The sequence below is a fragment of the Acanthisitta chloris genome, unplaced genomic scaffold (assembly GCF_000695815.1).
Source record: "Acanthisitta chloris isolate BGI_N310 unplaced genomic scaffold, ASM69581v1 scaffold21823, whole genome shotgun sequence".
Taxonomy (NCBI): Eukaryota; Metazoa; Chordata; class Aves; order Passeriformes; family Acanthisittidae; genus Acanthisitta; species Acanthisitta chloris.
The window spans coordinates 31,370-42,587 of record NW_008665671.1 but is presented as its reverse complement, the minus strand read 5'-3'; the positions used below and the strand labels follow the sequence as shown (position 1 = coordinate 42,587).

Below are 11,218 nucleotides of genomic sequence, written 5' to 3'. Positions count from 1 at the left end.
CTCTTTCCAAACAACCATTTAGTGAAATATGCAGCATCTTTCTGATGAACTATTTGACTGTCTGACAAAAGTTTTTTGATATGATTAAATTAAATGAAATTCTTATATATTCACCAGTAATCTTTCACTTAGATACAAGCAGAATCTTGAGGGAGTCCGAATCAGTTCATGAAAGCAGAGACAGTTGAAAATTATCAAGTACTCAGAAACCACATGTAGTTCAGAAAGGCCCTGTGCACCACAAACCGCTGCAGGCTTGCATATACACGAACTGTCAGCAAAAGCTTCCTCTGTTCGTGCAATCTTCCTGTCCATCCGCTTTTGCCCATTGGCAGTGGCAGATCTCAGCTTATACTCATGTGGCCAGTCTTTGAATTCTGTGGTATTTTTCTGAAAAGAGGAAGCCCTGCTTCCTTCCTTCTCCTCCAGAGCCCTAATCCAGCCTTGCTTCATCAGGCCCAAGTCTGGGTGAACAGCTGCCCTAAACCTCAGTGCCTGTTTGCCCATTTGCACCTGTAGGATTCAATCAGGTGTCTCAACCTTCCTGCACTCACCTGCAGGCTACTTCTTCCACATCCCCAATACCCAGGGCTGTAGGGCAGAAGTAGCTGAGGATTTTCTGTATGACTTTTTGGAATTTGTGGTGTTGACTGGGTCTAAGCTGCCAAAACCTGTTTTAATGTGCCAGAAGTTTACTTGCAGAGGGGAAGAATTTTTCACTACCTAGCATTTTATTCTCTGCCATTGCTCTCAAGTGAGTGAATAATGAATGAATGCTTGTGAAACACTTCGGCTATGAACTGTCATATAAGTTCCAATTGCAGTTGTTCATGGTTAATATTAATCTCAATTTCCTGCATCTTAGTTAATATAAAGTCTTCTAGTTTATAGTTGGCTATGCAAATATGCACGTACTAAATGCTGACATTGCCTTTCTCCAAAACTCTTTATGCACCCTTTAGGAAAGAAGCTTTTACTGAGGCTCATGGCGCACGAAGAGGAGTACAAAAAGTAATGGTTATTGTGACTGATGGTGAATCACATGACAACTACAGATTAAAAGAAGTGATTGATGATTGTGAAGATGAAAACATTCAGAGATTTGCTATTGCTGTAAGTGAAATTTAATGGGAAAATTCAGAATCTTAAAAGCATGTTTCATCTTCTAAATGTAATTTCTGTTTTAGAAGTTCGTTTCACAGAATCTTTATGGAAATATAATTATTTCATAGAGGAAAAAAGGAAGAAGCTAAAAAAAAGCATTAAAAATTTGCTTTCTGACTTTATAGCACATAAGAATAGCAATCTGTCTGGTTTCCTAGTGATGACAGGTGTGTGTGCATGTGAAAAAAAAGAGAAAGAGTTTGAGGGACGGTTTAAAATCAAATCCTTTTTATTAGAAGCAATATTGAGCCGGGTGGACTAGTTCAAATATTCTAAGCTATTTCTATAGACACATTCCTTATTTAAAAGAAACACAAACATAAACCATTAACAAAACCCAGGTTTGTTGTGGCTGTGCTGTGTGCTGGGATTCTAAAGCTGTCATTTTCACATTGAGCAAACTTAGTAGTTGAATGAGAAGGTGAACGTGATAGAGGTTAACCCATGTTAACAAATATGGTAACATTAATGATAGCTTTGGTGTTAATGCTCCGCTATATTTGCATATTCTATCCTCAAATTATCTCTTTTCTGATGTTGACTTTGAAGGTATTTTGGATTGTTGATTCTTCATTTCTGTCTTTCCCTGTTTTGGTAAAATGAGCCGATATGAAACCATAAAATTTCAAGGAAGATGTTACCTTTAGTTTAAAGAAATAAAATTGAATCCAGCAGCTCGCAAATTTTCAATGGTTTCCCTCATAAAGCTAGAGAGCACTAAAGAAAAAGTTGTCCTTGGAGGTGCAATAATTTTTAGGAATAATACCCCTGTCTAGATCCAAATTTGATTTGCTCCAGTATGCAGAGATGCTAGAACATGGGAGTTTGTTTTTAATTTCCCTCTCAAACTACTTTAACTGCACAAAGCACCTTTTTCTGTTAAATATGTCTGTTTGTCTGGGAATTGGAGAAGTGACTTGTTTTTTCTGACGTATCATGAATTGCTACAACAGTGGTGTTAAAACTGCAAACCAAATCTAAAGTCTTATGTTGGAGCCGTTAACACTGAATTCAAGGGTTGTTGTTGTATGTATTAATATAGCAAATCTTCACAAAAAAAGAAAGGAATTATTCTATGTCTAATCAACTTGTTAATTCTTTATATAGCCCATTATGATAAGACCTGGTGGCAACTATGCAGAAAGCAGCATGATTGTGTATTCTGGTTTGGGAAGTGTTGTTTCTTCCTAAATTACAGCCTACTTCAACAAAACATAGAATAAATTATTAGAATTCTGTGAAAAAGTTAAAAAATACAGTTGAGGATAGCAGACATTACACTATACAGCTGCTTTGTTTGCTATCATTGGTATTTTCAGAAGAACTGAGTCCTTCTACATTTCTGTCCTCATTGGAAATGAATGTTTTCGAATCAATTTGATGGAGGTTTTAACAGAACAAGTTAAGGTTAGATATGATTTTCCAATATTGTCTGACAACCTGCCTCAATGGTATCTTCTAAAGCAGGTTATGAAATGTATCCCTGACATTTATTTTTTTTAATTCTCTTTAGATTCTTGGCAGCTACAGCAGGGGAAATTTAAGTACTGAGAAATTCGTAGAGGAAATAAAATCAATTGCCAGTAAGCCTACTGAAAAGCATTTTTTTAATGTCTCAGATGAATTAGCTCTTTTAACTATTGTTGAAGCACTTGGAGAGAGAATATTTGCCCTGGAAGGTATGACATTATTTAAAATTTTACTTCATGTCTGCGTTACAGCTGAAGCAAATAGAAGAGCACCTGCTTTTATCTTCCTTTGCATTGCATTGTGTTGTATAAAATTTATTATGTAGCTATTTTTTCCATGTTGATCATAAAAATATTTTACAAGAGACGTCAAAATCATAGGTAACGATGTGAATATGTTCAGATGACTTAGAGCCTATGGAGATGATAGTCTAAAAGGGTAAGTAACCATTACAGTTTTAACTGGGCTAAATAGGAAGTTGCCTTCTCTTAGATAAAAAAGCATTGCCAGATCTTACCCAGATCTCCTCATGATCATGTGTTTTTCTGCCTATACCTTTAGGTTATCTTTTTGGTTAGATATTAATTACAGCATCTTAATTTGCTATACAAGTTAACAGGGACTTGGTGTATAGAGTTAACAAGATATATTTTGCCTTTGGAAACGTTCATGATAATCAGATTTTAGCACAGAAAAGTCATTCTTTCATAATGTCTGCTTACATTCTCCATCCAAATGAGGCAATGCTGTCCAAACCTCTGTTTGTTTCAAGTACATCACTGGTAAGAGAAGACAGAGTTTATTATTTATAAATTATACTGCCAGCTCTGAAGGGATTCATGTCATACAAAGAAAACATCCATTTATTTGGACTATTTTTTCAACATCTCAACTTTCCAAGTAGCTGAAATAGTGTAGTTTACAGCTGGAATGAAAGATAATGTTGACTTGAATGTCAAGAAATAGTACAAATATGAGAGAGTATTTACTAGTCTTTTGCATTGGAGCTGTATTTCTCAGACATATTTAGGTTCAGGGGTTTTTTTTAGTGTATCATTTAGTTTGGTCAAATATTACTATCATCATTTGCTACTAAATATTTTTCCAGTTTATATATTCTTCTCTTTTTACTTTCTGGAAGACTTGGTTTCTTCAGTATTGGAACAAATTAGTTTGAGGATAATCTAATCTCTCTAAAGCCTAAAGTTTAGGCTACTTAGGCTCATTGAGTACTTGAAAGTTCATTGAATAGGGGCTCTTTTGTTAAGTCACTGTTTACTAGGAAGAATACACTTTTAGTGGAAAAATAATTGTTCAAACAAAAATTGAAAACCTGGTCTTCAATTTGTGCTTTATACTTCTAGAAAAGTGAAAAAAATATTTGTCTTTCATTAGCAGAATAAAATAATACATCTATTAGCTATAATGGATATACAATCAAAAGTTAATTAACTGCTTGTCCTGACAACAGATGAAGGATTTAAGACCTAACATGCCTGAGTTTTTGGAAACCTTTGTACTCCAATTCAAGGTTTTGCGCTGTAGCTCAACCCTTTGAACAACCAGATACCACTGAAAGTGATGACCTCAGTTTGTCATGGTCCACCTTATCCCTATTATCAGTCAGTAGTCACTGGGTAGTGCCTGTCTGTCACATGAAAGCTTAGCCTCCAAATAGTGGAGGAACTTGTGCTGTTTTGAACTCCGTGCTGGTGGGGAGTGCTTTACATCATGAGCTGTAACCCTTCCATTGACTTCAGTAATGCATTCCTCTAACTGGAAGAAAAAGTTACAAAATATTAAACAAGTTCTGTGGCTTAATAAAGTATCCAAATGAATCTAGTTATGTTGATGGTGGTGAAACTGTTTGATTAAATTGTATAAATCTTAGGTGTTCATATGATAGCTCTTCAGATAACTAATCCTTGTTATGTCCTTCAGTCTTTTGGTACATAAAACATATTGTAGCTCTGTAACTATTAACAAGTTTTGCAGTACTGCTAGAATTCAGTTTTAATTTTCTGCAAAAGATGCATTAATAAATACGTATTTTTTGGATATTGTTACTTTTTTATTTAACGTAAACTTATAAGCTGTTAGGATGTTCGTGCCTTGATATATTTAATTTCATCACTGCCACAAAGCTCCTTGATTTCCAGATTTTCTATAAGAACTCAGACATGCACTTAAGATTTCTATACAAGACGCCTGCAATCTGAGACAAGAAGTGTTTCCCCTTCCACCTAAGTCTCAGAAATCATGTAATCTGGCTGCAAGAAAATCAGAATAGAAACTGAAAAATAGGATCTGGGCTTTGTCAAAATATAGCTAGGTTGAGGTGCTCTAATGGGTTGGAGCTAGATGATGCTGACTAAATCAATTTCTGCAGATTCCTGTCCTCTTCCAAAGCCTTTCAGTGGCTATTCTAGATTTGCAAATGTGCCCATGCATGCATTTTCCTGGTGGTGGAGAAAAGCAGATTAATTCTGTCCTATACAGCTTTCTGGTGCAAATCCAGTTTATTCACTGTGTGTAATTGGAGAGGATTAATTAACTCCATACATTGTAGTTTCTGTGCATCATAGGATCCTTGATTCTTGAAATTCTGTATCTCAATCTGTTTAAATTGTCAATCTAAATTGTCTCTTGCTAGTATAGTAATACATTTGATTTTGATTTTTTTTCTTTGATTTCTTGTTTTCTTTTTGGTTTTGATATTTAAAAATTGCAAAGGAAAATTGAGAAAGAGTTGAAAAATCGAATCCAAGAAAAACCTATACTTGACAGCCAGTTGATTTTTACACATAATCTTTTTCATGTGCCTCTGTGTCTCATGGCGTGGACATTCCTTTTAACAGCGATTTTAAGTTTTATCCAACCCGTGTGCAGGCACAAATGTTTTTTTACAAAATATCCTTTGTAAGATGCTTGGCAGTTTGAAACTGAATGGAAAGTTAGTCAGAGGGCTGTTATCTAAGCAGCATTCAGAGCTGCACACACCAACAGTACTGGCATTGTGCACTGCCTCACACTATGAGAGTCCTCTCTTTCTCAGCTCGTTAAGGAGCGTCCTTTACTGCATGAAAATACTGTTAATCAGCAGATGTGGAACTTAAGAGTTTTATGCTTAAAAATGACTTTTTCAGAATTTGCAAAGCAGCTACATCTTGTGAAACATGATGGTCTGTGTTTTTGTATCAAACACTTTGTATTTGAGATCATGTCTCCTTCCTATGACTGGCTGTAAATCCCAGCAATTAGCAAAGACATCATGTCCCAGGGAGCAACCTCTGTGGTTTAGTTGCTGGGTATCAAAAGTTCAGTATTATTTAATAGTCCAGATGCCTGAAATTCATGCGAACATGGCTCGCTACGGCTCAGTTTCATTCACACAATTGAAGGTTTGCTTCAGCACTCACATGGTAGCAAACTGTGAACTATTCCTGGACCAGCATCAGAGCAGATTTCACAGTTCCCCTCAATTGCCTGTTACCATATCTTGCTCTCAAGGAGGAGTCAACATGCAGACTACAGTTCCCTTACTTCACCACTTAAAGTGGCAAAAAAGTCCTTGACTATTAAGGGATACTTATCTTCCTTTTAAACAGAGCAAGAGGCAGAACTTTTGGTTCCTTGATGATATTTCAAGTGTACTTGGGAGCAAAACAGCACATCAGATTTCAATAACTAGCATATGACAGCCTGACAAGACACTGAAAATTGCAATAAATGATCTGATACCTTCTTTATACAAAGTCACTTAAGAGATCTTCATGTAATTTTCTGGGCTGGATTATCATTCCCAAGCCCTTTGCTGAGGCTTATGAATCTTGGACAGCAGAGATTTTCCTATGTTGTTTTTGCAAAGGTTTGTACAAACATCAAGTGTTTTTCATTTAAAGTTCCTCTGGCTGCCTACAGGTTTTTTGTTGCTTGAATACAAGGCCAGGGTTACATGGCTGGTGTTTTATTGTTCACTTAGCTCAAGTGGAAGATGGCTTAACCATATTAATCAAACATTCCAAACATACTTGCCATCAGTCTGAGTTCAAATCTGGTCAGTTTCAGTCCAGAAACTTTGTTAGACAAGTTATGAGACATGATCTTCAAATGAAAACTCTGGTACTTAATGGTAGCATTTAACACATCTTTATCTCTGAGTTTATTATAAAAACGTATGGCAAACTATATTCACTGAATAATTTAGTTAATTATGCTATCCTTTACTATCTTGTGAGCATTTTCATTACACTCTTCCAGTCACTTTTTCAGATGAAACTAATTTATTTTGGAAACTTCTGTTTTTCTGTTTAATAGCAACAACAGACCAGCAAGCCTCATCATTTGAAATGGAAATGTCTCAAGCTGGTTTCAGTGCTCATTATTCTCAGGTAAACAAATTGTTTGAAAATAGAAGTTACTTTACATAGTAGACTTTTTGCTGGTGTTTCTGTGAGTTTGGGATAAGTGTTTCAGAATTCTTTGTACAGTCCTGATTTGCTGTTGAAAGTTTTGGAGTATCCTGTAATCCAGTTATCTTTCTTGTAAAAGGTATGTAAAGAATGATTATGAACAATGAAAGGTTAAGAGACTAAGTATACACTTCACATGAACTGAAAATCTGATGCTCCCATAGCACTTTCTAACAGAAGAATAGCCGAAAAATATGTTAAGAATGATGGAGAAAGACTTTTTACCTATAGTGACAGGACAAGGAACAATGTTTTAAATTGAAAGACAGTTCCAGAGGAGAGCCATGACGATGATCAGAGGGCTAGAGCAGCTCTTCTAGGAAGACAAGCTGAGAGAGATGAAGTTGTTCAACTTGGAGAAGAGAAGGCTCCAGGGAGACATTAGAGCAGCCTTCCAGTACCTAAAATGACCGTATTAAAAAGTCCAGATTTATTTGCCCCTTTTACATGAGCAGATAGTGATAGCATAAGGGGGAATGTATTTAAGCTAAAAGAGGAGATATTAGGAAGAAATTCTTTACATAGAGAGAAGTAAGGTACTGGAACAGATTGCACAGAGAAGCATTCAAGGCCAGGTTGGATGAGGCCCTGAGCAACCTGATATCCCTACCCATGGCAAGGGGGATTGGAACTAGATGATATTTAAGGTCGTTTCCAACTCAGTCCTTTCTATGATTCTATGATTGCAGGGGCCATACTATAGTAGAGAGATCTTTTCTAACTCAGTTGATTCTGTGATAGTAGGAAAAGCAAGGCTAAATATGAAATATGCAGGAAGGGTTATCCAGAGGTGAGCATCATGAACCATAAATGTCTAAAGATGATTCACATAGAGAACAGGCTTTTTTCGTTTTTGTCTGCTTAAGGATTGGGTCATGCTTGGAGCAGTTGGAGCATATGACTGGAATGGCACAGTGATCATGGTGAAGGACAGTGGTATTTCCATGCCAACTAATGACACCTTTCGTGACAGGCTTTCAGAGAAAAATGAACCTCTTGCAGCCTATCTAGGTAAGTGGAATAGCCCATCTTATAACACTTTCCAACAGATGCTACAAGATCTGTCTCAAAGCTCATGCAAAAAGTGCATCTCACAGAATATTATCTTACTATCTTACCTAGGAGCTTCGGGAACAAGTCTACAGTATGATTTTCTTGTTCTTTAAAAAACAAAATACTACTTCTACTATCAGAAATCTATCCATAGACCTAAGCATATGTAGACTTTCCCAACAGAGATATTTAATCTATTCAGAGCAGATTTCATGAATTGCTCTAATACTCTTATCAGGTTTTTCTATGTCATGGTAGTTAAAAAGTCTTATACAATATTCAGTCTAAATATTTGCTTAATATTAAGCTGATTTCTGTCTATCACTCAGTGGACAAGACCAAAAGACCAACATCTTGTTTTATGATAATGTTTTGCATATTGTCAGGCTATTATTATCCTCTCATCCTTTTATATGAAAAAGCTTCAGTGGCCTTGCTCACTCCTCTAGGTCTTGCTTTCTACACCTCATAATTCTGTTTGCTCTGTTATCTCATTTAAGCCACACTTTCACTCATGAGGAGTCAACACTAAAATAGTTTAATGTTTTTCCTAAATTATACCGTCTTCTTTGCCTTTAGCTGCCTATTTTATATCTCACATTTGGTAAAGTCATTTTAAACTGATATCCTATCCTCCATAAAACTTGCAACTCTTCACAGTTTTGATAGCTACAAATTTTTTAAGTCTTCCTTCACCAAAGTTATTAAATTGTTGTTAATGTTCCTAGATTCAAAATGCCTCCAGATCACTTTTGGAAGACTCCACCAGTCTGACAGTGAGACAGTGACACCTGTTCTTTGAAAGTAACTTTTCAACAAGTTATACATGAGTTGTTTCATCATTACCATCATATTCTTACACTGTGTGAGAATGTCACAGTGCACATCGCTTACTGGCCTGTGAACAGATTTAATAACATGGTGGTGCTCATGACTCTGGAACTGTAAGAAAGTACACATGGAGCCCTTTTAATTAACTCTGCTATTATTCTTTTGCATAAGTAGGGCCAAACATCTAGTTGTAGAATAAGCCTTACCAAGGCTCTGAATCCCATCAAGTATTTCTGATGCATTCTATGTGTACTGCATCTTGACTTCTTTCTAGGATATACAGTGAATTCAGCACTGACACCTGGAGGTGTACTGTACATAGCAGGACAGCCACGATACAATCACACTGGCCAAGTTATCATTTATAAAATGGAAGGAAGACAGGTGCAAGTGATTCAGAGATTAAATGGAGAACAAGTAAGTATGCATTCATGATTAAATACAATAGGAATATAGGAGGAGAAATAAAAATAACTATTTCAAATGGGAACTCCTCATTAGAAGAGCAAATGAAGCTGGGAGTTGTAAGCAAGATGAGAAGGAAAAGTTAGGTAGATCCTCTGGTATGATTAGCAATGCAAAGTGGACTCTCTGGGAGTCAGAGAACCTTGGAAATTTTCTCTTGGAGGGTTAAACTCTCACTGGCATCAAAGTGGTTGTTGCTATCTCTGTACATGCAATTTTCTTTTTCTGCTGAGCAGAAGGGCATGTCACTGGCAGAAAGTGGTTGTGACAAGCAGGATTCTGTGCAAGAACATCAGCTGGAATAGAATGAAATACTGTAAAGTAGCAACTCACTGAGAACTGTTACTGTAGGAAGAAAAAGCAGCATTTAATTGCATAATTAAAGATGGTGTCATTAAGATAATGCTATGCTTATGAGCTGCAGTACTGGCTTGTTTCAGGAGCATTCATGTTACCTAACTTTAACCTATAGCTGATGTCTGCAATTCAGCTAATCAATCAATCCTTTTAGAGTCAATGGACTAAAGTACACATTAGGGAGCAGGGCCTGTTCAGCCTCAAGAAGAGGTGACTGAGAGTGGACCTCATCAATGTCGATAAGTATCTGAAGGGAAGGTGTGAAGAGGAAAGAGCCAGGGTCTTCTCAGTCGTGCCAAGCAGTAGAACAAGAGACAACAGGCAGAAACTGATGCACGGGAAGTTCCACCTAAACATGAGGAAGAACTTACTGAGCAGTGTCTGAGCACTGGAACAGGTTGCCCAGAGAGGCTGTGGATTCTCCCTCGCTGGAGATATTCAAGAAACATCTGGTCACAATCCTGTGCAGTGTGCTCTAGGATGACCTTGCTTGAGCAGGGAGGTTGGACCAGATGACCCACTGTGGTGCCTTCTAGCCTGACATGTTCTGTGGTTGTAATTCTATGACTTTTAACATTTGAGGGATCTGGCCTACTTGAAGCATCTGTGTGAGATGAGAGGTATCTTGCAGTAGAAGACAGTGCTACTCAGGTTAAATATGAAGGAAATGCAGGGTGTCTAACTTAGCTGTGAAGTGAATGTAATTAGGTAAATCCTGCACCTTGTACGCAGTCTGTGAATTTATCCAGCTCTTTGTGTAGATCTCGTTCCTCTGCATTTAGTGGCAATGTGAGAATTTGGGAGACTGTCTGCACTGCATAGTCTAAGAGTTTTTGTCCACGCTTTTTTGCTTGTTTTTTGAAGAGAAAACTAGCTTCCCAACATACTTTTATTTAAATGCTGTTTTAAGAGATTCTAATCCCCATAGCAGCACCATTTATACCTTTCAAACTCAGGAGAGTTGAAAGTTGAACAGACCACTGTTAAATGTAAAAAAATCTGACAAAAAATGCTGAAACTGAAAAGAAGCTTCACATGCAAACAGGCCAAAATTATCTAGGGAGCAAAGGAAATTTCTGCCTAATGGTTAATGTGGTTAATGTTTGGCATTGTTGTGAGCAACCGTATAATAGATCTCTGAAAAGAAATGTTGAATGATGTTGCTGACTCTGTGTCTGATGTATACTTTGTTTTCCTACAGATTGGGTCATACTTTGGGGGTGTTATTACCACAATTGACATCAATAGGGACTCATTTACAGACCTTCTTCTTGTTGGAGCTCCTATGTATATGGGAACTGAAAAAGAGGAGCAAGGAAAAGTATATGTTTATAGCCTGAACAAGGTAAGGCTGATGTTTATTGACCAGGAACAGAGAATGCTCCTTACTGTCTTCATATCTTTAT

At 36.9% G+C, this 11,218-nt stretch overlaps 1 protein-coding gene across 1 annotated transcript in view; it reads left to right on the top strand.

Moving 5' to 3' along the window:
* ITGA1 (integrin, alpha 1) overlaps positions 1 to 11,218 on the top strand; it is a 44,082-nt gene that overhangs the window by 12,903 nt on the left and 19,961 nt on the right. The window contains exons 8-13 of the mRNA XM_009071849.1: positions 963 to 1,113; positions 2,678 to 2,843; positions 6,952 to 7,025; positions 7,973 to 8,117; positions 9,265 to 9,407; positions 11,014 to 11,157. Coding sequence (XP_009070097.1) covers positions 963 to 1,113; positions 2,678 to 2,843; positions 6,952 to 7,025; positions 7,973 to 8,117; positions 9,265 to 9,407; positions 11,014 to 11,157 — 823 coding nt within the window. The remainder of the gene's footprint in view (positions 1 to 962; positions 1,114 to 2,677; positions 2,844 to 6,951; positions 7,026 to 7,972; positions 8,118 to 9,264; positions 9,408 to 11,013; positions 11,158 to 11,218) is intronic.